Source organism: Triturus cristatus, chromosome 4_1, assembly GCF_964204655.1.
Source record: "Triturus cristatus chromosome 4_1, aTriCri1.1, whole genome shotgun sequence".
Taxonomy (NCBI): Eukaryota; Metazoa; Chordata; class Amphibia; order Caudata; family Salamandridae; genus Triturus; species Triturus cristatus.
This window is the reverse complement of record NC_140585.1, coordinates 800,619,677-800,647,424: the sequence shown is the minus strand read 5'-3', so window position 1 is coordinate 800,647,424 and position 27,748 is coordinate 800,619,677. Positions and strand designations below refer to the sequence as shown.

At 45.8% G+C, this 27,748-nt stretch overlaps 1 protein-coding gene across 1 annotated transcript in view; it reads left to right on the top strand.

Annotated features, from left to right (window-relative positions):
• PLXNC1 (plexin C1) overlaps positions 1-27,748 on the top strand; it is a 464,687-nt gene that overhangs the window by 415,218 nt on the left and 21,721 nt on the right. The window contains exons 27-30 of the mRNA XM_085653399.1: positions 3,953-4,116; positions 19,194-19,341; positions 21,844-21,984; positions 22,779-22,853. Coding sequence (XP_085509525.1) covers positions 3,953-4,116; positions 19,194-19,341; positions 21,844-21,984; positions 22,779-22,853 — 528 coding nt within the window. The remainder of the gene's footprint in view (positions 1-3,952; positions 4,117-19,193; positions 19,342-21,843; positions 21,985-22,778; positions 22,854-27,748) is intronic.

Genomic DNA, 27,748 nt, shown 5'->3' with positions numbered 1-27,748 from the left:
GGAACTGCTAGCTGTGTTCCTAGCACTAAAATCATTCCAACTACATCTCCAGAACAAAACTGTCCTCATCCGGACAGACAACATGACAGCCATGTATTACATACAAAAACAAGGAGGCACACATTCTCTCCAGCTGTCCCAGCTCGGACAGAACATTTAGAGATGGGCCATTCCCCAGAAAATATACCTACTTGCAGAACACCTTCCAGGGGTTCACAATCAAATTGCCGATCTGTTGAGTCGACAAACTCAACAGATCCACGAATGGCAACTACATCCCCAAGTCCTACTGCCCTTTTTCAAACAATGGGGCCAACCAGACATAGATCTGTTCGCCACACATGAAAACGCAAAATGCCCAACCTTCGCCGCCAGGTTTCCCCACCCGGAGTCAAAGGGCAATGCGATATGGATGAACTGGTCAGGCAGATTTGCGTACGCTTTTCTGCCTCTCCCATTCATTCCATTCGTGGTACGCAAGCTCAGGCAACAGTCTCTCAAACTGATCCTAGTAGCTCCCACATGGGCACGTCAGCCGTGGTTCCCAACACCACTGGAACTCTCGCTAGTTCCACACCAAAAACTGCATCTCTCCCCGTCCTTATTAACCCAGAACTATGGAGAAATCAGACACCCAGATCCACGTCAACTGATTCTGGCGATCTGGCTCCTGAAGTCCTAGAGTTCGGTTACCTCAACCTGCCACCAGACTGCATGAATATTATAAGAGAAGCCAGAAGACCTACCACTAGAGCCTGCTATGCTGCAAAATGGAAAAGATTTGCCATTTACTGCGCTAACAATCATATAAACCCACTGGATGCATCCATCCAGGACATCATTTGCTACTTAATGCACTTGCAAAGATGTAATTTGGCATACTCATCCATACGTCTCCACCTAGCAGCATTAGCAGCCTACTTACAAAATAGATAACACTTGTCACTCTTTAGAGTACCTGCGATCAAAGCCTTCATGGAAGGACTGAAAAGAGTTATTCCTCCCAGATTACCACCCTCTCCAGTGTGTAATCTAAACATTGTTCTTACAAGACTCATGGGACCCCATTTGAACCTCTGCATAAATGCGAACTACAGTTCCTCACATGGAAGGTGGCTTTCCTTATCGCTATCACATCCCTCAGAAGGGTAAGTGAGATCCAGGCTTTAACCATACAAGAACCATTCTTACAATTACACCGTAACAAAGTGGTTCTAAGAGCAAATCCGAAATTCCTTCCAGAAGTCATATCTCCGTTCCATCTTAACCAATCAGTAGAGTTACCAGTGTTCTTCCCAAATCCAGACTCGGTAGCTGAAAGAGCTCTTCATACCTTAGACGTTAAAAGAGCCCTTCTTTACTACATTTACAGAACCAAATCATTCCGCAAAACAAAACAATTGTTTGTTGCTTTCTCTCCACCACATAAAGGCAACCCCATTTCCAAGTCTGGGATAGCTAGGTGGATAGTTAAATGTATCCAAATATGCTACCACAAGGCTAAACGCACACAAACGGTTCCCCCTAGAGCGCATTCCACACGCAAAATAGGGGCTTCCATGGCATTCTTAGGAAACATTCTCTTAGAAGATATTTGTAAGGCAGCCACATGGTCTACAACACACACCTTCACTAAACATTACTGTGTTGACGTGCAAGCAAAACAACAAGCTTCTGTAGGTCAGGCTGTCCTTAAAACTTTATTCCAAACTGCGGCAACTGATACAGGTGACCACCGCTAGGGGAGACACTGCTATATAGTCTATCCTAAGTGTGTGATCTGCAGCTCATATGCCTCGAACGGAATATGCTACTTACCAGTATGCATCTGTTCTTGGCATGTAGAGCTGCAGAGCCACACACGCACACCCACCTCCCCGGGACCTGTATCTGTTCCAGCATTATCTTACTTAGACATCACACATGAACATCTCTCTCTTTTCTACAAACTCCATCATTTCCCATCATGGCGAAAAACAATCTAACGATGGAGTTGATGCCCATGTACACTGTCGTCCAAGGGAGGAGTCACCTATCTCGTGACCAAAGAGTTCTTCCGAAGACAACAACAGCCTGCAAGCATCCGAGCCCAACACCAGAAACGGAGATCTACTATCCTAAGTGCGTGGCTCTGCAGCTCTACATGCCAAGAACAGATGCATACTGGTAAGAAGCATATTCCTTATCATAAGTGCAGTGTTGACAAATATGTGCCGATGCTGAGCACGGGAAACCAATTAAGTGGCAGTGCGGAGCACCGGTAACCACAGGCTCAAATTAAGCACTGAACTTCACCTGAAGGGGAGTTTGCCTGGATAGTCCTCAGGACATTCTAGCAGGCAGATGCCAAGCAAAGGGTCCCTTGCTGGGAAGGTGCTTTCTTGCACTGTCAGGGGTGGTGTAATTGACTTAATGCATGTACTATTAAGATTATTATATGGGCTGTCTCGACAATGCAGGACTCCCCAAGTGTTCATTGTTCCTCGCATTCCTCTCGTAATGAGGAATTCTTGTGTTTCAGGGCAATAGACTTGCATTCAGCCTGTCTTTTAATCAGATACAGGCAGATGTGAAACCAACAGAAAACGGCGGAATAGTCTTAGGTTTTGCAGACGAGTACAGTTGATTAAAAACAAAATACTCTCCCACCCCTATTGAGGTCTCCCTGAAGTAATTGTTTAGGGGCATATGTATCAGATACCGTTATTGCGATACTCGAATGGCGATTTTTAGAGAATCGCTATTTGAGAATCGCAAAACGGCATGTAATAAAAAATTCCAAAATATTTTGCGATTCCTTGGCATTCCTTAATTGCGATTCGCAAATTGCGAATCGCAATTGAGGAATACCTTCCCATTCATTCCTATGGGCTAGGAGGCCCATAGGAATGAATGGGAAGATATTCTCAATTTGCGATTCGCGATTAGAGAACTGAAAATTGAGAATGCAATTTCAAGGGTGCCAGGGTGTCAAAAGGACACCCTGTTGCACCCCTGAAATATGTATGTGTGCACATGGTGCGCACATACATGCCCTAAGGGCATATATGTGCGCCACATGGCACTTTGAAAAATGCAAAAAGTGCATTTTTCAAAGAAATCGCAAATTACCACCAACTTGAAGTTGCGACTCCTTAAATGCAATCGCAAAATAGAGAATCGCAAATTTTGCGAATCTCTAATTTGCGATGCCCTTTTGGAATGATACATCCCAAAAGGCCTTTTCCCGTTCGCAAACGAACCGATTCTGAGAATCGGCCCGATTGCGAACGGGAAAAGGGCTTGATACATATGCCCCTTAGATCTTAGGTTAAGGAATTCACTCTTTGATATGTTCAAAGCTGGAATGCGCTCATCAGTCTAGTTTTAAATAGTAAGTCGATATTTTTCAAGGGTTTCGGTAAATCAGAGGTTTTGGGAGTGCTAAATATACTAAGGCCATTTAAAAATTTGGAAGAGGTTTTTAGAATCCTTAAATGGATTACGGAAACCATGTCAAATTGGTAGTTTTGGAATGAGAGGGGTTTAGGGCATCCTTTCCAAATACTGATTCCTTATGGTGTATAATAATCTTTTGCAACCGAATTCCACTCGCAAAGCAGTAATATTAACACAAAGGTGGTGGTAGCTAATTTATTTGTGAATGTTGACAAAACATTTTTAAGCAGTGGTCCCTTGGACAATTGCCTAGACTTAGAAACGGTTTTAAAACTTTTAATTCATTTAAACATGGGCTGCATCAAGAAAAGGATTGCTTTATTTAAATTGAGACCACTTTTACCAAATGCACCTTACGAGTTTGAGGCCCTTGGTGTCATTTATATGTGCGCACATATGCGCACAGATGCAGCTCATGCTTGTGAGAAATCCAGCATTGAAAGTATGGCTAAATAGTCACTTCATAGAAGGTTCCTTCAGAATACTGTATTCCTTCTGATCCTTTCCTCCACAGGTGGCGGTAGACTCAGCAGTGGAAGGGCTCTTCAGAAGTATTTGGGGTGTGTCAGGAAACAAAGTGCCTGTCGCCATAAAATTCTTTTTTGATTTTTTGGATGCCCAATATGAAAACAAAAAAATCAATGACCCTGATGTACCACACATTTGGAAAACTAACAGGTATGTATGTATGATATGTGCTGAAGTACAGCTCATTGGTTTGACAGTCTTCTCACCACCCCTTAAGCCCCTTCCGCCTGTGTCTGCTACAGCAACCTATGTAAAATCTCACAGTTACGGTTTCATTGCCGATAAGATACTTTTGTATGGTAATGTACCAGCTGCTAAGTGTGTGTATCATTCTCTCTCTCCGCAAGGGTTATTTGATGATATGCATGTGATACGGCATGAACTCCAAAGAGCAACAAGCACTGGTCAGAGAAAATGTTTGTCAGCTGAAGCATTTCCAATTTCAGGTGTACTATATAGAGCAAAATGATATGCTGTGCTACTCACATTACTAAAACACTCAATGTGATGTGGGGTACAAAGTAGTCTTGCAACATTGCTTAGGTCACATGCCGAATCCAGGATTAGCATGCATGTTCCAAGGTCAAAATTAGTATATATGAACACGATAATAATAAAGGTAGTTTGCGGAATTGGGATGGGGCAGTAGGTATTTTGTCTTACTGTCTCATTCCACCCGCTTTCCAGCATGGAATATATATGTGGAGAAGTGTGGCTCAATGATTAGAGCGGCAGACCCTGATGCAGAGGTCTAGCCCGGGACCAGGGTTCAATTCCCCGCCTCGGCGGGTCTTGGGCTCAAAAAAATTCCACGGACCTGATAATTCTCGCCTCGGTGCCATTCTAATCATGGAGTCCCACTCTGCAACTCTGGGCAATAGCTTGCTTAATCTCCACAACGGCCCCCACAACGCTAAGGATGCCTGGCCTTCACCTTGGGGGTGCCCAGGAGTGGACGCCTCACAGGGAAAAGCCAGGATGGGTTCCACAGCGGTATTCGTACAAGCGCCGAGAGGCCTCCGGGTAGTCGTGCGCTATACAAGTATCCATACATTTACATTTACATTTACATGTGGACAGGTGTCTGGGAGCCTTCCTCTGAAAAAAACAAACAAGCGAAATCAGCTTTGCTAGATGCATTTTTAAATGTCTATTTTTACATGTAAACACGTCTGGGCATTTGGTGTTTACTCTGCTGTTCAGAAAAAAACCCAAGGAAGGCAGGTGCAAAACCCAGCTTTTTAGGGGTGGTGTGACACCCCTCAGCTCCCCGTTGAAGATACAATTATGTTGGTGCTACTATTCCCACCCCAGAGTAAGCAACAATAGGAGAAATGTTCAACTTTAGAAATCTCACATCTAATTTTCTCCTATCATAAATTAAAACAAAATAATATACATATATAAAATAGATAAACATAAAATACATTTTCATAAACATTTTAACAATAAAGATCAAATTGAACATAAAATTATATTTAAACCATTATATCACTTAAAAATTCAAAACTAGATTTAGAATACTTTCCTCATTACTACCCTAAAATGTCAAGAACCACAAAATAATTAATAATATAAAAATAATAAGAAAATATTATTGAAAAAATTATATAAATTAATTAGTTTGCCAAATCCTTAAACATATTATAATAAATTAATATTTACGTTATTCAAAACAGTTAAATAATTAGCACAATCGATTATCTAGCTAAGCAATTAACAAATAAAAATTATTGTCATATATTAGAAATTATCCATTAAATAACTAAAATGTCAAATTACCAAATTAAAATTTATACAAAATGTATAATCAATTAAAAAAAAATTTAAAAACTTCCCACCTCAGTCCCTTCCAACCCAACATCCCACCAGAATTTTTTTTTGCATAAATTATAAAAACTTTAAATAAATTACCAAATAAAAAAAACCCAAAAGCACACAAAAACTAATCAAACAAACTTAACGAAACAATAATAACGTATGACAACATAAAACAATAACACACAACTAAATATTTTTAAATTATAATCATAAAAGAACCACAGCAGTGTCCACAGAAATTCACATCAAACATCTCTGTGCATTATACATACATTGGTACGCACATCAGATTACTAACTTAATTTGACACCAGGTATAAGTCTTGTCCCAGCAGACAGTATTTACGGGCATCATGGAGTGCCTGCCAAAGTGCCCCAATCACAGCCGCCTTCTGGGGGGCAGCAGCAAGCAAACCCGCTAATAGGCAGGTGAAACAGGTAAAAAATATAGCCACACATAATTCATCTACCTAGGATATTCATCTGCATTACAGTGTGCAGCATGCAGCAGTAACACCTGTTTTCTTAGTGCCACAGCAGGTTACTTCAACCCACGTTTCTCCCATTAATGACAATTATCTAGTCAGAGGCCAATGGGACCTTTCCTACTAAGTACGTTTGATACAATCCCCAAAAGTTCTTGGGACAGCTCTGGGGGGGAAGCAGCTCATTATACAGTTCCGTCTGTGTATTACAATACAGCATGTCTCGAAACCACTCCTATATAGTGGGAGATAGCCGCGCACCCAGCGCATCGCAACTCCACTTTGCAATTAGTAAACCCATTTCAACCAACCTTCGGATTTCCTTCTTTATTTGCTTAGTATAGCCCAGTAGGGCGAGCAGGGGGTCTGGAGAAATAGGCACCTCAGTCATCTCGCTTAGTTCCTGGAATATCTGCCTCCAGTATTTGGCAACCCCTGGACATAACCAGGCCACATGTAGAAAATCTGCTGGACTCACTCTGCACCTCTCACACTCAGCTGTTTCGCGCAACCCATATCGATATAAGCGTGCAGGCATATAATAAACTCTTTGTAAGTATTTAAAGTGGATTAGTCGATGACGGCTGTTTAAGGAGACTCGCTGCGTCGACTCAAAACAGTATCGCCAGGTGTCGTCGTTAATAATCATATCAAAGTCAGTTTGCGACATCAACCTCGACTTAGTGTAAAAGTTTCTACAGTAGTTTTGTACTATTCCGTAAATACTAGACACCAGTCTATAAGGAGACTTTGATTTTAATTTTAAAGGAGCTATCTCCGGCGGCTCTGTCATTTCGTCACCTAGGAGCTCTCGCAAGGCATGGCGCACCCTATTATAATGGAATTGTACCAATGGTGTGGCTTCATGACTGTCGGCCACTACATCCTTCCACGTACGTACCTTACCCTCTACAAAGAGGTCACCAGCTTTGGAAATGCTGATAGTTTTTAATGCCTTGACCGCTGCCCGGTCTCCACTCATAGGCAGCCAAGCGCACCTTTCCAGCGGAGTAATTGGGGAATATAATATACTGCTTGCCTGCCTCTTTATCAGATTGTGCCACACGTTCACAGTGGTGTTAATTGAGTCTAAAACACCTGTGCGACGATCGGGAGCACAAAACAAGCGAGATGGGAGAATGGCAGGGGCAGCAGCCACTTTTTCTAGGTTTAAATGAGGAGGGTCCAATTTCTGATTAATCCAATGGAACGCATGCAAACTTTGTGCTACTCTATAATAAAGGTCCATATACAGGGCTCCCAGACCTCCCAGCCTGTCGGGTAGGGTAAGGACCTTCTACTGAACTTGTGGCTGTTTCCCCACACAAGCTAATTTCGTCAATATAGAGGTGATAGACTTAAAAAAGTGAGCTGGAAGGGCCATGGGTATATTTAAAAACAGAAACAAAAACCTTGGGCAAAGACATAGGCAGTCGTATCCAGCAGTCCACATCCTCCTCAAGTTTTGTGACCACCCTACCATGGTTTTCCCTGAAGATTATCTCCGGGTCAGTATGAATGTGTACACCTAAATAGCACACTGGGTCTGTAGACAAAGTCAGTGGAAAATCCAAATCAAAAGGAGCCGTGCATTTGGTCAAAGGAATAATTATGGACTTATTCCAATTAATTTTTTTAACCAGAAAGCTCCCCGAATCGGACAACATCTCTGAGAAGCGGGGACAGATTAGCCTCTGGGTTTCTGATATAAAGTAGGGTGTCGTCTGCATACGATGACACTATTAGATTGTAATTGGGAAAAACGGAGTCCTCAGAATCTGTGATATTCCCGAAGCGCACATGCTAGGGGTTCTGCAACTACAGTGTATAGGAGAGGGGATAGTGGGCATCCCTGTCTGGTGCCTCTAGATATTTTAACAGGAGCAGTGACCATATTCCCAATTCTAATTCTTGCAGAGGGAGAGGTGTACAGAACCACCACCAGTTTAATTAATATTTTTGCCAACCCCCATCCTCCTTAGTACTGCCCCCATGAATGCCCATTCTACAGAATCAAACGCTTTTTCTGCGTCCAAGAAGACTGCAGCAGCACTAACCACAGGATGAACATGTTGGTTTGTTCCAAAAAAGGTGCGCAAGTTATAAGTTAGGTTCCGCTCTGGGAAAAATCCTGCCTGTTCCGTGATGGTCAGTTTCGGGACTAGCTGCGCAAGACGGTTGGCTAAAATCTTAGCATATATTTTGGTATCTATGTTTAATAATGACAGTGGATGAAACGAGGAGCACTCGTCCAGTGGCTTACCAGGCTTCAAAATAGTGACTATCATGGCCTCTCTCATTGATGGGGGCATCTCTCCTGATTCACTGATCTCTTCGAATAATGTTACCAGTTGAATTCCTTGTAGAAAGCCACTGTTAGGCCGCCCTGCACTGGGGCACTTCCCAAGCACATACTCTTTAGGGCCTCATGGATTTCCCAGGCCTCCAGCGGTATCGCTCCCGTGCGCATGTAGACAACAATATGGTTCAGGACTATCTTGAACACATAAAGTTACCCTGGCTCACGAATGAACATCGTGAATACCTGATGAGACCCATCAGGTATTCACAATGTTCATTTGTGAGCCAGGGTAACTTTATGTGTTCAAGATAGTCCTGAACCATATTTTCGTCTTCATGCGCACAAGAGAGATACAGTTCTGTGTAGTACTGTCTAAATTGGTTTGCTATACTTTCGAGTCGACCAATGACTCTCCATCTGACTGAATTGCTGTGATCATTGAGGCTTCTCTCCTATGCCGCAGTAACGGTGCAAGCGTGGCTCCCAGGCGTTCCCCCTCCCCATAGCTTCTGGCCACAGTATATTTACCCATATGTTTGGTTTCACTGTCGGCTACTTCATGGTACTCCTTCAATGACTTTTTCAACTCTTCTACACTGTTAACTTCCCCATCTCGCCGCACATCCAACTCCAGCTCAGCTAGGCGTTTTTCCAGGCTATCTAGCCTACTCCTAATAGGGCGCAGAACCCCCGAGTGTTTAGAAATTGCAATGCCTCTGATATAAATTTTGAAAGTTTCCCAGATTGTGGAGAACCTGTCAGGGCCTGTCTGGGTCTATGTCAGGATCACAGTCAGGGACTAAACAAAGGACTGGGTAGAAAACGTACCGTGCACAGAAATAATAGTACAGCGCTGCATAGGATCACACAGGGAGTCAGAGGAGAAAAAGGGATCCAAAGGGGAAGCCTGTACAAGTAAACAAGAAGGCTAAGACTCAGAAAGGAAGGGCACTCACGAGGCAATTTAGCATTCAGACTAACTACACCCAGGACAGACGTGCGAGACATATATATATAAAACAACATTAACAATAAAGGGAATGTGGGGTAAAGCACTCAGGAGCTCCACACGGTAAGACTGAAGCTCAGTAAGTTCCTCACCCACAATTGCTGTTACAGATACTGACTGCAAATACCCACATGTAGGATATGCATGCAAAGGCAGGGTCTGTGGAGCTGATACCTATGATGATGTTATAAACGTAACTTAAAGACAATACTCACAGTGGACAAGGAACACCACTTCGGTAGTCAGCTGTGCCCACGTTTACTGGTGATCAAACAGGAACACGCAAGGCAGTTACAGCAAGGGGTAGAACTAAACACAAGCAAGGAGCTAGCAAGGAGGAGTGCTTAACAGGAAAGGAAGGAAATCACAGGGCACACTTGTCAGCAAGCAGGTAACAAACATACAAGGCAACAGAAGCAAGACAGCAGAATAGAAAGACAGCAAACTAGGATCGGGAACCAAGGAAATGGAATGAAAGGCAGGGACTGGAAAAGGATATACAGAAGGGGATGCTACGAGGGTATACTAGAATAGTGCAGGTTCAGGAATCAAGAAAACAAAGTAGCATAGAAGGCAGTGCTGGGGCAGGAACAAGAATTGAGCTAAGGCTCAGGAGTCAAGGTAACACTGCAGGCAGTGCTAGTTCAAGGAAACAGGAAATAGCTACAGCTCAGGAAACAATGAGTTAAGAGAGCACTGCAAGCAGTGCAAATCAGGAACAAGAAATAGCTGTAGCCCAGGAACAGGAACAAAGACTAACTATAGCTCAGGAAACAAGGCAGCACTGCAGGCAGTGCTAAATCAGGCACAAGGAATGGCTATAGCTCAGGAATCAAGGAACAGGGATTAACTATAGCTCAGGAATCAAGGAATAGCAAAAGCTCAGGAACAAGGACTGGTCTCAACGGAACACAGCTACAATGACCAACCTTGGCCTGAAGGGAGCTGGGGCTTAAAGGAGCTCACAGTAAACACATGCATCAAGTGTGAGCAGGCCAGCAGCAGCCAGCCACAGGTGAGCTGAATTCCTCCACCCATCCTTGGCCTGCAGGGGTGGAGACGAAGCAGTGAGCAGGGGATTAGAGGTAGTGAGGTTTCCAGCATGAGCAGACTGGCTTCCACAAAACCCGGCATGGATTGGGAATGGATGTCAATTCCTAAATGGTGTCCAAATGCCTGGAAGTCAGGCTGTGCATACAGGGGAGTGTCTGGTAGCCTATTACAACACTGGAAAGCCCCACAATTTGTGGTGGGCAGGAGAGCACATGGAGTGAATCGTGACAGAACCTAAAAACTGACCCTGCATTGTTTGCAAAAAAATCTTCTATAGCTTTAGAAATATCTGCCTTAAAGGCATTATCGAGCAACAAATAGGGGGGGGGGGGGGGGAACTCCATGTGAATGGGTTGGGTCTTTTCTCTGGGCGGCACAGCGCCACTAGAACTGGTGCGTGATCTGATAGGGTACGGGGGTGAACCTTACATTCCCTGACCGCTGGGAATAGAGCTCTCGCCAATAGGCTATTATCGTGTGCAGCTCATGCGGGGCGGAGTAGTGTGTGAAACCCCCTTGCTCCGGAAAACGAGTGCGCCAAATATCTACCAGATCTAGGCGTACCTTGGCACCCACAATAGATTTCGCTGAGGCCGAAGTGCGCCGAACTGGACCACCCGATTGGTCCAGTGTTGGATCCAATACACAGTTAAAATTGCCTCCCACCATCAGCGGCAATGCAGTATCTATACAAGGACTTGTGAAAATCGTAATGGGGCCCATACACATTGACCACTAGCAAGTCAAGGCCTTCACATCTGCAATAACCGGGTCTAATTTAATTCCTGACTTCGGGTTGACCCATGTGAGCACCCCTGTGGCGTGCAACGAGAACCCTGATGCATTGAAGAGACCCTGTAAAACACTCTGCGTGAGGATCTTACTATCTATTGGTAAATGGGTTTCCTGCAACAGGGCAATATCTATGGTGTGCCATTTTAGATATGCAATAACACTAGGAACCTTGCAGTAATTATTAAGGCCTCTGACGTTCCATGTCAGGCATGTGATCATGTTACTGTCGCATTGGGTCATCCTAGATATAACTGAGCATCTATGGTGTACCTGGCTATCTCCATGGCGTCTAGCCAAGTCAACTGACTATCCTGTCTGAAATGTACCTTATGGACAATGCACTCACTATGGTTCAAGAAAGAAACAGCAGCAAACTCCTTCCCCTCCGTGTTGCATCCTCCCCAACTGGACACGAACAAGATACCCCTCCTCTCCAATACCCAAACAAGGACAACATAGTGCCATCAGGTGGAGCACACACAGGGGCAGATGTTGCCTCTCCACCGATGCTCACTCTGCTATAGTCGAGTGAGAATTTCAGCTATCGAAAATCAAATGCGGCATCTTGTTCTGCCCATCTTTTAAACTTGCTTACATGAACAACCCAGGTTTCTGAAATCCACCCCATGAAACCAGCAATTACTTACTAATCTCCTTAGCATTGAACATAGAACTTCCTGAGAACTACAATAACCGTTCCTCTCAAGGAGTCGTTACGCAGTGATCGCCAGCTTTGATGCCTACCAAAGTCCAAACCACAGTTCACATCAAGGTTAGTAAATAAGGGTATCTCAATGTCCTATCCTGTATAAGCGTTAAGTGAGGAAGTATTAGCGCCAGAATTGCACCCCAAACACCAGCTTGACCATGCATTCATTGTTTTTACTAGGAGGGGAGCCAACATGATCACTCGCGACCCATCTGGGCGTCAAAAATACTAACATGGTAAGACCATTCCCCCCACTATAATCAGACCGGGAAGCAGCGACTGTCCACTCAGCATAACATTCAGGATGCAACAGGCTTTGCAGATACAATACCCCAGCCCACCCTCCTCTTTCCCTTTTATATATATTCCATTGGGAGTATAGTGATAGGCTCTGTTCTAGTCATTTTCCTCCATAGTACCTCCTGTAGCCCCTTGCAAATGTTCTGAATCGTTCCTGCGCGGCTGGTTGGCGGAGTAGTCCTTTAATGCTTTCTGCAGTGATTTAGGATCTAGGAAGATCTTTTAGACACCTTTCATCGTCACTATAAGACGTGCAGGATAGAGCATAGCATAGTCCAGGTCTTGGGCAATGCACGTTTCAACAGAGCAAACTGCCTCCACGCTTCCTGAACCTTGGCAGTAAAGTCAGGGAATAGCAAGATGGGGTAGCCCTCATACTGCAAGCCCCCTATTTCTCTAGCTCTTTTTAAGGCCGCATCTCTGTCCCTGTAGTTCAGGAGCTTAGCAATAATTGGGCGCTGTGGTGCACCTGGCGGAGGTCTAGGGCCCATAGAGCGCTATGTACGCTCAATCACGAACATGGAGGAGAAAAATTCTCGGCCCAGCAGTGTCATTAAGAGGGTTTCAATTAACAATTCCATGTTTCCTATGGCAGTAGACTCTGGACGGCCAGTAATTTGAATATTGCTCCTCCTACACCTGGCTTCCAAGTCCTCCACTTTGTCTTGTAGCTGTGCGAGGACCTTATTCATCTGCTTTTGTGCCACGTTGGTCTCCATGTGGGCTTCCTCCACCTCCGTCACGCGCCTCTCCACCATATCTAGCCTTTCAGAGTGTTTTTCAAGGCGTTCAGACATACGGTCCATATGGTTGGCTAATGAGTCTATTTTCCCATCTATCGAGCTGAGGCTTGCTTGCATCGTTTCTAGGATTTGACGGAGGTCTGCAGGTGTTTCTTCAGCCATGTCGCACTGTTCTGGGAGAGGCTGAGAGTCTCCCAGCTCCCGTGTTCCCGCTTTGCACTGTTCAAATGGGAGCTTGGTCTGGACCTTATACACCTTCCCCATCATTAGAGGGACCACGCTGTCCACTGCCTCCCAGAGTGACTCCGCCACAGGGGCCCATGCAATAAGGACTTGCGTCAGACAAGGCGAGGGTAGAGTCAGGCAATCAAGAGTGTATTCCCCGCTCGCTGCGCCAGGACGATCAGCGACTTAAATGTCAATACATGGAATAGGCAGAGGTGAGCTTCTTCACAACCTGTCCTACGCTCCAGAGCCGGCCTGGCCAGCTGCCCCGCAATTAGAATCAGCCTCCAAATCGACACCCCCAGCACGGGGGCAACCGCAAGCGGGAAGGGAGGAAGGTAGAGCCTATCCCAAGGGCTTACTTAAGCAGCTTCCTCCTGCCCAGGGCTCTCATTATTCACAGGCGACGGGCCACATGTCGCCAAGGCAAGAATACACAGAGCGCCAACTCTCCCAGCAGCAGTGCTGTAGCAGGCACAGCACCTTGATCCCGGGTAGCTTTTTCGTAGTCTGTCACTAAGCCTCTCTGTCCACTGCACCGGGCTGCACCCTTCTTCCGCGGCAGTCCACACCAACGGGGGGGCCACAACGAAGACAGCGCCACCCCCTCTGCAAGTCGTTGGTGTGTCACGCCGCAAGGGAAGGGGCTGGGTCACCTGCGGGCCGAAACGCGGCGTCCCACAGTCTCTCCGCGCTGCTACTGTGGAGCGCGGCCACGCCCCAGGTCAGGCATGCAGAAAACGGGGTTGGAGCGCTCACGGGCCACAAGCAGTTCCCGCGCCCCCCTAGCCGAGTCACCAACCAGGTGTGTTGCGACGATCGGGAAAGCAGGCGCACCACCACTGCAGAGGCGTCCCCAGGGAGCACACCCTGCGTAGTAGGCCCCAATGGCGGTCCGTGCAGCTCACTGCTTCTCTGCAGGTATTACAAGGTGTCCGCTCCACACTTCTGGCTGTTCATGGCATAGATCAACGCAGGAGTGCCTCCGCTATCCAGGTTACGCAAATCGGGATGGGACAGTTGGTAATAATGCCAGGATGTTGACGGATAGAGTCGAATGTGTAGAGGAGCTCCGTTACCTCGAGGCCATTTTGCGAGCCGGCAAGCTCCGCCCCACCTCTCATTCTGTTTCAAATTCTGACATCACAATATTTTCCACACAATAATTGTGTCTCACAATACTTTTGAAAACATATTTTGCCAGAATACAACTATATTAGGTGAGGAGGTGAAAGTGGAGGAGGTGTAGTAAGACTGGCAGATAGTGCCCTTACTCGACGTGTGCTGGTGCAGTTAACTCAACATATACACACACATTCACAAATACAGCGCGCACCAATGTAGATCATCTCCTCTGGGCCAGACCTTTGGACTTAGGGAGGAGCTATGCTTCCTGCAAGCCCTTCGAGTGCCCCACAACACCACCCTTTGAGCCCTGGTGCTTTGGTCACATTCTTGATAGCTGCAGAGGGCGCTTCGGAACATTCTAGCGTAGGTAGTAAAGCGCAGGGTAATCTTGCATTGACCTGTGAAAGGACGTTCCATGCCGGATTTTTAGACTCTCTGTATGAGATGCATTTACATAAATGTAGACTGTGGTTATCTCTAGGACTTGATGTACAACCTTGTTATAAGAGAAAGCGGTTTAGAATTTGCTTAACCAATCCTTTGTGTCTCTAATGATAATGCCAACACAAATGTCAATTTGTGTTCTCACACCATCTTCTATGAAAAAAGTAGACAATATTTCACATCCATATTTGGCTTTCAGTTAGGCGTTAATCTATCAGTGTAGGTGAAAAAGTACATAGAGTGAAGATTTCATTCACTCCTTTGCACTCTGCCACTCTGCTTCAAGTGTAGGCTCCACATCAGATTACTAAGAAGAGGGCTCGTGCCCAGAGCCTAGCTCTGCAGGGGGCTGCTGAATGGCTATCTCCCCACCTCATCTATCTCCCTGAACCATGTGTGTTCTGCCATGATAAACCCCAAAGCTGCTAGTGATTCCTGCCCTTTTTGAGAATAATGTTTAAACTACTGGACAGTGCCAAGAGCTTTGCTGTGCTGTTTGCACTGTTCCTGGCCTGTTTGTGGGAGATGCTTGTACTACTGGTGTAGTTGTGTTCTTCCTAAAAGGGTAGTGCCCAGTTTTCCAGCAAGGCTAGTACTTCTAAATACTTTAGGCATATACCTTTAGTAAAAGCTACTTTAATCATAGTAGCCACCAATTGTTTTTGTCTTTCAGTTATATTTGGGTCTTATGGAAATGTATCAGTGGCACTGTGAAACATTCTTGTTGGGCTTACAAGTTTAACACCCAGTTTTGTGAACCATATTCCAGTCTTTAGTGAGTTGCATACATGTGACTGCATTTATCTCAGAGCTCTCTAGATATTTTTTTATATCATTACTTAAGGGATAGCTTTACTTTCAGAGACCAGAGTCAATAGTATCCGTGTAAACTGAGGAACATCTTTCCTGACAGATGCCACTCTTCTAAGAAAAATATAACCAATCGTATAACTGTCTTATCTGATATCTGAGCATGTGATACCTCTGTAGGATAGTGCCCTTGGCTCACTGTCAGACTGTAACCTGTAAAACATGTATACCCTAAGGTATACCTTTGCTATATGAAGTCTGTGCCAGTGAGATTTTTACAACAGCTTAGCTGGTGACATTTATGTAATCTAAGATAAGGGTGCCATGCCTGGTGTATGGGCCTGTAGGATTTATTCAATATAAGAGATTGCTTTGTTTGCCAGTAAGACTTGGTAAGTTGAGGGAATGTTTTGCTTTCATATGATTGAGCATGTAAGGTCGATTTAACCTGCTGTTAGGGGCCTGTGTCTATAAAATATGTATCATTTGAGGGGTGGCATTACTGTTAGAAGTGTAAGGATAGCTGTTCGAACCTCGAGCTTCTGAGATCTCTGCAGCATGCAGAATAGGTCTGGTGTCTGAGGTGGGAGCTTGTACAGTCTGTGTAACTTGAGAGATAGCTCGAAGGCAGAACTTTAAATGATTTCTGTGGCCTCAGGAGTTGATATCTGAGACTGTAACCTCTACATGTGAAGCACTGGCGATAGCTTACCTGTGTGACGCTTGAGCCTGTGTTAACATCTGTGTAACTTGAGACATTACTTTGAGGTTAAAAGCTTGAATGTGTATGATTAGAGTTATATGAAAAAAGTTGACTAAAGTCAGAGCCTGTGACTTCTATACTGAACTCAACTATCTCTACTTCGAAATATTGTAGAATACTTGAATGTTTAAGCATCTTTCTTGAATTAATGACATTTTTAAAATAATGCTTAATATCTACATTCACTGGTATTTAGATTTATTCATTTATTTGCAGTTTTCTGTAGCACGAATGTGGGCCATGGTGCAAAATGGCACTTAACAAGAGAACAGGAGTTCAGTTATGGTTAACAATATACATATGCAAACAGTTGAGCCTCAAAACAGAGCAAGTAGGGTCACATCACCGAAAAGTTGGGCAATGGAGCTTGGTAAGGGGAATGGGATGAAATGCTTTCAGCCTTAGCCAAAGTGTCTTTGAAACAGGAAGATGTTGAGTTGCTTTTTAAAGGTAGCGTGACAGGGGATCGTACATACAACTGGTGGAAGGGAGTTCTTAATCCTTGCACTGCCTACAACACATGCGTCATTCAGTGTTCTTGCTTGAATGCTGAAGGCTCCAGGAGAACGAATTCTGCGTTCCTCAGCACCTGTTGAGCACCAGCAAACATCAGTTTTTCGAGAAGGTAAGATGGTATGAAGCCCTGGAGGTGTTTGTGAGGGATACAAGCAGCCTGAAATTGAATTATTTTTCAATTTGGAGTTTTTGAAGAGTTGCAAGGATGTTCAAGCCTGACTCCGTTCTTGTCCCTCTTCCTCGTGGGAATTTCATCTTCGAGGTGTGTAATTTGTACAAATGATTAATTCGAAGTTGTCCAAATAGGTGTCCCCAAAATATGTTTTTTTTTCTGTTCCCCAATAGTTTTGAAGATTACACTGCCTGTGAACTTGCCTAAGAGGGTGTGAATGAGTTGAAATTAGTAATACCAAAGTTGTTCCGAGCAGGGGTCTCCAAAATATGTTTGGCCAAGGGTCCTTAAAATCCTTAACATGTTCCTCGAATGATAAGCTAAATTGTTGATGAAATCTGCAAGAAAATACTGAAGCAAAAATTCTTAAAACTTCAGGGAAATTGGAAAATACCCCATTCCCAGTGCCATCAAGCTACTTAAAAAAGATATTGGCTCAGGTCTCCGGGCTACTATGGGGAAATAAACCAGCACGCATAGCACAGAGCAAATTGGTAAAAGGGTGGTATGACGGCGGAATAGCACTCCCAAATATACAATTATACTACTGGGTGCCCCAGCTGAAGGTCGTCAATCAGACGGACCCCGCACTCAGGGCGGACAGGCAGGGACTGGGGGTAGAGGGCATGATGTCTGCACTTTACAATAAGAGGCGAGCCCCAGCTATTCTCGGACCCACAAAGCAGACGGTCAACATATGGCACGAGGCACATACTAAATTAGGATGGAGGGGAGTTATAACCCAACTCACTCCTCTATGGGATACACAACGATTGGGTGTTCTGAGGAACTAGAAGGGATTTGCTCGGCGGGATGCAATTGGTATATCCGCGGTGGGTGATATGTGGCACAAAGGGGAGTTCATTACATTCGAACGTCTTCAAACACAGTACGAACTAGCGCCCTCTGAAAAATTTAGATATATGGAGATAAAACATGTGCTGCAGGCGGCCATACCATCCGGTACTGAGGTTCCAGAGGCCACCCCCCTGGAGGACAGACTGCTAACGGACTGCATGCATAAGCAGGCCACTTCCCTCACCTACCGAAAATTAGTCAATAATTTACCTGACCCACATGTGGCACTCAGGGAAAAATGGTCCCAGGATGTAGGCGAATTTGAAGATTCCGAATGGCAGGAGGCGTTGGCTTCCCCACAGCTCAAAATTCTACATAGAGCCTACTATACGAGACTCAAACTTCACAAAATAGGGACAACATCACACCCATACTGCCTGAGGCGATGTGGGGAGGAGGGTACATTCTACCATACTGTGTGGCAGTGTCTGAGGATCATGGTGTACTGGGTAAAGGTGATGAGGACTATATCGCAAGCGTCGGAGGTGTCTCTAGTGCCAGAACCCAAAAGATGCTTGCTAAATGTGTGGGAACCGAATGATCTTACTCGCCCAGCACAGGTTTGGGCCACACTGGGGATGGGAGTCGCAAAGCGTAACATCGCACAAAAATGGGGGGCGGAAGAGTCACCAACACTTGCAGCACGGTGCAAAGATATGGACGCAGCTATGGTGGCCGAGAAGGCAGTGTCAATCGAGGCTGTCCTCAAAAGTGGGGCAGGGTTTGGGGGGCATGGAATAAATTCAGGGCTTACATCTGTGACCTAGGGTGCGGGCGGTGGAGGAATCGGATGACAAAAATGGCGGGGAGACGCGAATTTAATGGTTGGAATATGGTCGTTGGCTATGATGAGTGGACTATCAATATGCAAATTGTCATAAAAGTGTGGACGTCTGGATATAATAATTATATGTACTGTCTGATTAACCTGTGCCTTGATTATAATTACTATAATAAAAAGACTTAAAAAGAAAACTTCAGGGAAAACATAGATGATCTTAATAAGGTGCTCTTTAACTCAAGAACGTTCTGCAGCAAAACTCCAGTCACCTTCGGCCACCACCTTGACATGAGTGTTTCTTTTTCCATAACCAGCCTTCCTCTTCGTTTCTGGGTGAATATTCTGAAGAACCCCCAGTTTGTCTTTGACATTAAGAAGACTCCCCATATAGACGGTTGCCTGTCAGTGATTGCGCAAGCTTTCATCGACTCCTTTTCACTCAGTGACCAGATGCTTGGAAAGGTATAGTATTTGCCTCTATCCCTTGGTTGTACATGTGCATATATGCACTCTCTGTAATATTGGTCTGTGCAAAGTACAGAATGTAGTCATTTCACAAAAACTGAATACAGTTTGCTAGGTTCACTAATGTTTGCATTTGAGCTTGCAAGCCTTGTGCACACACAATCAAATATACATGCACTATGATTCACAGAAGGGACACGCACAGTTATGGAGAGGCAGCTGACTACACGCTAATGAATTTGCTAGAACAGTGACAGCACATAGCTCTTGATTTCCTTCATGTGCCACCTTCAGCTAGGAGGAGAAGGAGTGATGCCCCGCCAGGACAGCCCTTTTCCTCCATTACAGAAAGTGGACTTTATGAGATGGACTCCCCTTGGCTGAGTGAAAGCAATGTGGAATATCTTGTGCAGTTTCCCAAGGGATCCAAACATATATACCTACTTCCTCCACCTAGATTTTAGCAATCAATGAACTGCACCTCCGCCACCTATCTCAGAACAGACACTCATGCATTTTGAGCCAAAGTCATTTTTTTGCATGAGTTCTACTGTTGTGGTGGGCATGAAAGGTCATAAAGCCGAACTTGAAAACTCAGAACTGGTCTGCACAGCACAAACAGTCCAATGACAAGTCTCATACTCACTTCAGGTCCCACAGGCCTCTATACATACATAGGGCAGATATAGTGGATACTGTAGTATTCCCTCTGTACCTGGCTTCTTATTGCACCCAACCCTCCAAGGTACTCTTCTTGTTTTTCTCCTGCAAACGTACCAGGCCCTCCACAAACCTGGAGGCAGAAAGTATATGGTAATGGGCTGTTCAGTGTGGAGTCATTGAGTGACTATATTGAGGAAGGTAACACTTTCTTTGTCCCCAGGGAAACAAGTACATCGCTAGGCTACCAAGATTCCTTATCAAGCGGTGTGAACTGCCAGGTCTGAGGACAACCAGTGATGCGGGTTGATGATTGGTTTGGGCCTACCCTAGCAACAGAGTAGTCAGGCCAAGCTGCACTGTTGGAACATGAGCCGGCACATCAGAATGGCCCTAGCACCCAGCTCTTAAACTTCAGATGCCTACTGGGGTTTGCAGTGGCCCTAGTGTTTCCTTTACAGGAATGCTCTCATTGTAAGCACACCCATGGAAGTGCCAGGCTCTACCCTGTCTGCAGACATCTTCCATAGATACACACTCCACTGACTCACTCTCAACAATCACTGTAGTAAGCCATCCTGAAGCACTGAGCTGACAATAGATTTCAGAGGGATTGAAGGAATCTGAGCGTAAGACAGATGTAATTATCATAAGCGCCATTCAAATACTAAAACTAGGCAATACCCTCTTGCTTTGAATGCCTGGATATTTGGAAACAATTGAGCAAGAGGGACAGCAAGTGTAGGATCAAGAACCTGTAGAGCAATGTTGCTGAAAAAGGGAGTCCGGACTCCCAGGGTCCTACTATGAGTCTGGCAGTCTGAGGACCGCAAGACTCATGGTGGCACGGCGGTGGCAGATCCAGCCACCCCTGCACCGGTGGTCCGACTGCCCCATTAGGAGTCGGCGGTCGGACCGCCCTTGCACTGCTGGCTCTGCCAGGGAACCGCCGTTCCCTGGCATTGGAGTGGCGGTCAGAGGTCGCAATATGGTTGGCAGGACCGCCGCAGTCCAGCAACGCATATTACGAGTTTCCTCTCCTCCTGGGTTTACATGGAGTTTATTCTCCATGTAAACCTTGGAGGAAAGGACACAAAGGGGGGCCTACAGGGCCCCCATGTGCCTCAACTGCATGTGGATGCACACAGTGGGGCTTAACATGACCCCCCCTGTGTGCATGCACGTAGGTTCCTGCATGGTATGGACTTTTAAGTGCATGCCATGCAGGAACCTTGTAGTGCGGTCCCATTGCGGTGCCTTTTTTAAAGGCACCGCAGGATTTAAAAGAGGCACTGCCATGGGACTGCCACGTCGGTTGCCCGCCAGGCTTCTGAAAAGTCGGAATATGACGGGCAGCTGGCGGCGACCTTCGACAGAGTGGTTGCATGCCAGTTTGCAACGCCGCGCCGCCGCGCCACCGCTTCACCAAAAGATGTAATAGGGCCCTTAGTGTTACAACTCACTATTTCAAGGTCTCTAAGAGGTAAGGAGGCGAAGTACCCTTTGTTGTCTCCAAGAGTCCCCACTATGACTTAGTTTCATTATTGTATCATAGTGGAAATCTGAGGAGATGACAAAGAGGTCATGTAGCACGTCATAGACCTTGCAGATTATATACCAGAGTACAGGAAGTTCTTACCACTTTCTCCATGAAGTATCTAAACCAAACAGTGAAATCAGCCAACATACGGCTAGAAATGTACTTTGATACTGTATGCTTCAAACAATACTTTTCCTTTGTAAAATAGAGAGAATAAAGGATGCATAATTCAGGAAACATAACAATAAAATACATCATAAATTGAGGATTATATTTCACAATAATTGTTTTTTCTTAAGGAATCACCAACAAATAAGCTTCTGTACGCCAAAGACATGGCCCGCTACAAGCGTGAGGTGAAAGAGTACTACAGCGGCATCCAGAGCTTTCCTTCTCTCACTTCTATGGAGTTAGAAGCATTCCTGAATCAGGAATCAAAGGTGGGTAGAGTTTTGGTAACGTGTGTTACCTGGCACTGAGTGTTGACGGCTAAGTGTTCCATATGTGCATATGAGAAATAACCATGGCTACTGCAACATTGGGCAGCTAGAGAACTTCTAAAAATTCTCCAGCAGTAGATGTTTCTGAATGCCAGGGCCCAGGTACCGGATAAGCAGCTAAGGGTTCCAGGTACTAATATTCCAAATAAGAAATCGTAAATTGTGAACAATAACAATTCGCATTTTGTTTATTATTCGGTAGACGTGGTTACAATATATGCGCTGCCTTCTACTGATTGTATTGATATTTTGCAAACCAATGTATGTTTTAATAGGTTGGTTCACAAAATACTGAATCATAATGGGTCGCAATTCGACCTACCTCATTGATATGTATGCGATAGGTCACAAAATGAAACCTATTACAATTGACTAGACAAATTCAAACAAGCTTTATTCGATTTAAAAGTATAAATCATAAAAGCAATTGTGAAGGGTCACAACTTGCTTAGAGTCACAGGCATGTTGGCATGCTGTGATCATCAGACCACCATGTCTGTGGTTGCTTTTAAATATAGGGCTGCTTGAAATGTATCTGACTAACTGCACCTCAAGACTACTGCTTCACATAGTGAAAATTAAGTGTGCAATAATTTTGTCCAATTAAATCAGTCTTACAGTTTTTGGTTCGGTTGCATGAGATTACTGGAACACAAATTATGTGCAGTGTTATAATTAATTCTGCACAGATCTGCCTCACAGTAAGTGTTATTTACTACAATGCCTTGTTTCAGAAACATGAAAATGAATTTAAAGAAGACACAGCAATGCTGGAGCTCTACAAATACATCACAAGCAATTATGATGAGGTAAGATTAATTAATTGTACAGTACAAGAAATATGCAGTTTTTGTAAAAATGTGTTTTAACAATTATTGATGCAATCTTTTAAGTAAACTCGTTTGATTAAGTTTCTTTTATAATTAATACATCTTAAAGTATTACTTTAAAATCTGTGGTAAAAGATGAATAAGGTTTCTACCTATTCTGCATGGCTCAGGTAACATATCTATGGATAAACTGTTGACATGCACCTTGATCGTGGGATGTCGTTTTCGGTGTGTTTCTTAATCTACTTACCTCCTTCATACGGAAGGGTTGCACAAAGATTTTCTTTTTGGTGGTGATTAATAATCAAAGACAGTAACCATGCCATAACTATGAGATTGTCATGCAGACAAAAGTATAACACGTATGCGAGGTATTTATCCCATCCACTCATACTTTTCTTGCTCTTAATAATCCTATAGATAAGGTTCTACATCACCATGATGTTTAGTTCCCACCTGGGCAGAGCAACATCCTAACTTCCAAGCTGGCCTCAAGGGTGTTTACTCTCATCTCCTCCTAGGAATGCAAAACAGTAGCCAGTAAGGTAATATTGGGTCAGGTGGTCAGTATCCAGGCAGGCGTCGACTCTATGGAGGGAAGAAAATACGTCTGTACTTGGCTGTGTGTTAATTGTGGATAGAGCTCGTAATCCAGTGTTTGGCAGCACTAGAAGTGACCTGACGTTATTCTCCTTCTTACATCTTGACATGGAACATGATGAATTCAGGTTCTCTTCAGCCTTTATCCTCTTTACAGCTCTTTTCATTGTTGCCGAGACAGGTTGGGGAAAGAGGACTTGCGCAAAAATCTCCCTTCCTGTAGATTAGAACCAACCTAATGCTTACCTGTGCAGTCTATGTGGTCGAAGGGTCCTATCTCTTTATCTTACAATGGACAGTTTAGGGCTCTTCTGGCATAATCTCTCCAACATTCACCTTTGATTCAGCAAGTAAGTGGCCTGATACCCAGGGCTGCCCGCATGCCCGACCTTTCATCGATTTCCTCATGGGCTAACTCCAGAATTCACTCAAAAGTTTTCACTACAAAAACAGATACACACACCCACACAGGCGTGCCTCCAGGCAGGTACCAGATCAGCAAAAATACAGTTGTTCACAAGGAACTCATTACAACGAAAAAATGAAAAATATGCAAGAAGTATTCATTTCTTGCACCTAAGTTAGTACGCAGTTAGAGTAAATAAATATACCATTCTAGCAATATCAATTTATTGATTGTGGTGATGAATCTATCTCAGGATAGAAAAAAGCCCAGACACACCAGTATTTCTGTTGTCCCCACCTCAGCCGAAATTGGGCGTATTTTATTTGCAATAACAGTAGTTAGAAAAATAGACTTCTCCCTGTGTATTCACACTATATACAAGATAATATCAAAAACGTGACTCATGTGTCCCAGTGTAGTGACCATAACCAACAGTGAAGTAGTTTGCAGTCACCATCAAAGGAACAGCGTTTGGTTATTGGAATAATAAGGGAAGTCCTTTAGGGAATCTGATTTGAATCCATAATTCTAGAGATTATTTCTAGTATTCTGGGACTCTCCCTTTTTTGGTGTCGACGACGTTTCAACCCTCTCGTGTTACGGGGTCATTTTCAGGACAGTGATTCTGGGGACTGGAAGTAGGACATTTAATTAGTATGAGGGTATAGGATAATTAAGGGCTGTGATGTGGAAATTAAGAGGCAGGCTTACCCTGGGCGCTCAGATTCAGCCGGAGGTGTAGTAGATTCAATCGTCCTATAATAGCGTCAGTTGTAGCCTAAATGGCTAATTTCCTAATGGAACAGGGGTGGGCGCATTAATGTACAACAATTCTTTTTTTTTTTTTTTTTTGAACCGTTTATTACAAAATTCAAAAATATACAGAGATGGGCCTACAACCTTCAGGCCGGCCGCTAGCAAGCAAGAGGAGCATGTGATACGAACAATAGCGCGCATGCCGCGGCAAAGGGAAATGCACAGGAGTTAGAAGCGGTGGTAGCCACACCATCCGGGCACTCATAACGGTTTCATTTTAATATAAATAACAACAAAAGAACAAATCCACAAGGCAACCCACAATCGGAAACAGCAGCATGTGCTCCCCTAGCGGGAGGGACCCTACCAATCCATAGGAGAAGCAAGGGGGGGAAAAAGGTCAAGACTGGGATTAGGTGGACTCAGTGTCCGGGACCGGGGAGATAAACTGGCTAAGGGGATGGGGCCGGTGACGGATCGGGCAATAACGGTGGGGTACAGATTCCCCCGCGGTAGGCGTTCCAGGGGCCCCATACGTTCACCCATGTCCCAGGCTTACCTCTCGCAACATAGACCACCTTTTCCCGAAACATGCACCAATCCATGTTATCCTTCCATGCCGAGACAGTCGGCGAACTCTGGGAACCCCACAGTTGAGCAATGTCGCGTTTGGCCACCATATATCCCAGAGTCACCCACCGCGTCTGCGGCACCGAGTAGTCGGTTGGCTCCCACACATTCAACAGGCATCTCCTCGCTTCGGGCAGCAGCGACACACGCGTAACCACCCGCAGGACCTCATGCACACCACGCCAGAATCGCTCCACCTCCGGGCACTCCCACAAAATATGGAAAAAGGTCCCCAAAGAACCACACCCACGCTTACACAACCCGTCTACAGCATATCCCATACGCAGTAGCCTTGCCCCGTGACATAGACCCTATGGAGTACCTTGAGCTGGACGAAGCGAAGGCGGGCCGGCATGGCCACCTCTTTCGGGGAGGCCACCGCCGATACCCAGTCCTCGTCATCCAGCTCCAATCCATCGGCCACCCATGCCTCACGAAGGTTAGTCAGCAGTCCCGAGCGGTCATTGATAAGTTTTTTATAGATCAATGAAATCGTGCTGTCCGGTACATGTCCATCTAGCACTCTATCCTCCAGAGGGGAATACTCCGGGATGGAGGCAACGTCCGGGAATACGGAGCATAGCGCATGATGGATCTGCATATACCGAAAGTACTCCCTGTCCTGCAACTGGAATTCTGTCCGTAGCATCTCGAACGTTTTGAATCCCCCCCCTAGTCCAGAGATCACCCACCCTGCTGATGCCTATCACGTCCCACTTTTCAAAGCCCTTCGAGGTCTACAGGGAGCCCAACTGCTCAGATGCGTATAGTGGCGACGCCCGGGTCAAACGACCTTTCCACCCCATCGCCACATTAGCCGCGTGCCACACTCGTACCATGACACGCGTGGGGCCCGTCAGACGTGCGTCAAGCGAGCCGGAGTACAGCGCTCGGTTATAATCACCACCCGGCAGTAAAATCTTATCCATTTCAAAGGCCGGGTTTAGAGCGGGCCCGTACAGGCCGTGATTAATCGCAGCCAGCTGGGAGGCCCAATAATACCGTTTGATATCCGGGAGGGCGATCCCCCCGTCATACCACGGGAGCGTCAGCTTCGCCAGGGCGATACGCGGTCTACCCTCCCAGAACAGTCGGCGCTGTAAACTCTCCACCTCGCCAAAGTAGCGCGCCGGGACGACGTCCATTGTGTTCTGCAGAGCGTACAGGAAACGCGGCAGCGACATCATCTTAAACAATGCCACCCGGCCGAGCGGCGAGAGCGGCAAGCGCCTCCAACGCGCAACATCCTCCTTCAGGCGCTGGAGGGGGGGAAGCAAGTTCTGACTATATCGGGCCTCCGCGTCCAGGGTAATGAAGACACCCAGGTACCGGAATCCCCGCGGGGCGATCTGGATAGGACAGCCCCGCGGAAGGATAGGGTCCTCCCCAGAGAGAACATAGACGCACGATTTAGCCCAGTTGATGACAAGGCCGGAGTTAAGACCAAATGAATGCAATACATCAACCAGCACTATCAGTGATTTACGTGGGGAAGCCAGGTACAGGAGAATATCGTCAGCGTATAGAGATACGCGGTCCTCATACTCGGGGGTCCAGCGGAGACCACGAATAGAAGGTTCCCACCGCAGCCACTCCGCCAGGGGCTCCAAAGCGAGCGCGAAAAGGAGCGGCGATAATGGGCAGCCCTGCCGCGTACCCCTGCCCAGCTCGAACGAAGCCGACACTCTACCGTTCACCACGACCTGCGCCAGCGGGCCAGAGTACAACAATTTTACCCAACTGATGAATCCTGGGCCAAACCCAAACTTCGCGAGCGTCGCCCAAATATAAGGCCATTCAAGCGTGTCAAACGCCATAGTGGCGTCCAAGGACGCCAAAATGGCCGGCTCTCGTATGAACGGGACACGTGCGAGCACCCCATGCAAACGCCGCAGGTTAAGCGCTGTATTGCGATGAGGGATGAAGCCGGACTGATCCTGGTGAATCAAGTCACACACTACGCCGACCAGCCGATTGGCCAACACCTTGGCGAGGATTTTGGGCTCTGCATTCAATAACGAAATAGGCCGATAGGATGTGACCCGGTCCCGCGGCCTCCCCTCCTTATGGATAACCACGATAGTAGCTAGACGCTGGTCTAGCGGGAGGGAACCCGCCGAGTGGGCCGCGAGGAACATAGCACGGAGATGTGGTGCCAGCGTATCCGGTCGCAATTTATACAACTCGATGGGAAGACCATTCGGGCCCGTGGCCTTGCCGGAAGCGACCGATCGTATGGCGAGGGCAATTTCTTCGGAAGTTGGAGCAGCGTCCAACGACACTCTGTCCTCCTCCGAAAGGGAAGGCAGCGCGATATCCCTGAGCAGGGCGTGGGAATCCTCTTCAGAGCGGGAGGACACCGGGGAATACACCCCACGGAAATAGTCTGCAAAGCAGGAGACAATTTCTTCTGGTTCAGTGACACACACACCATTCTGTTTCTCAATCAACGGGACAACTCGACTCGCTCTCTCCTTTTTGT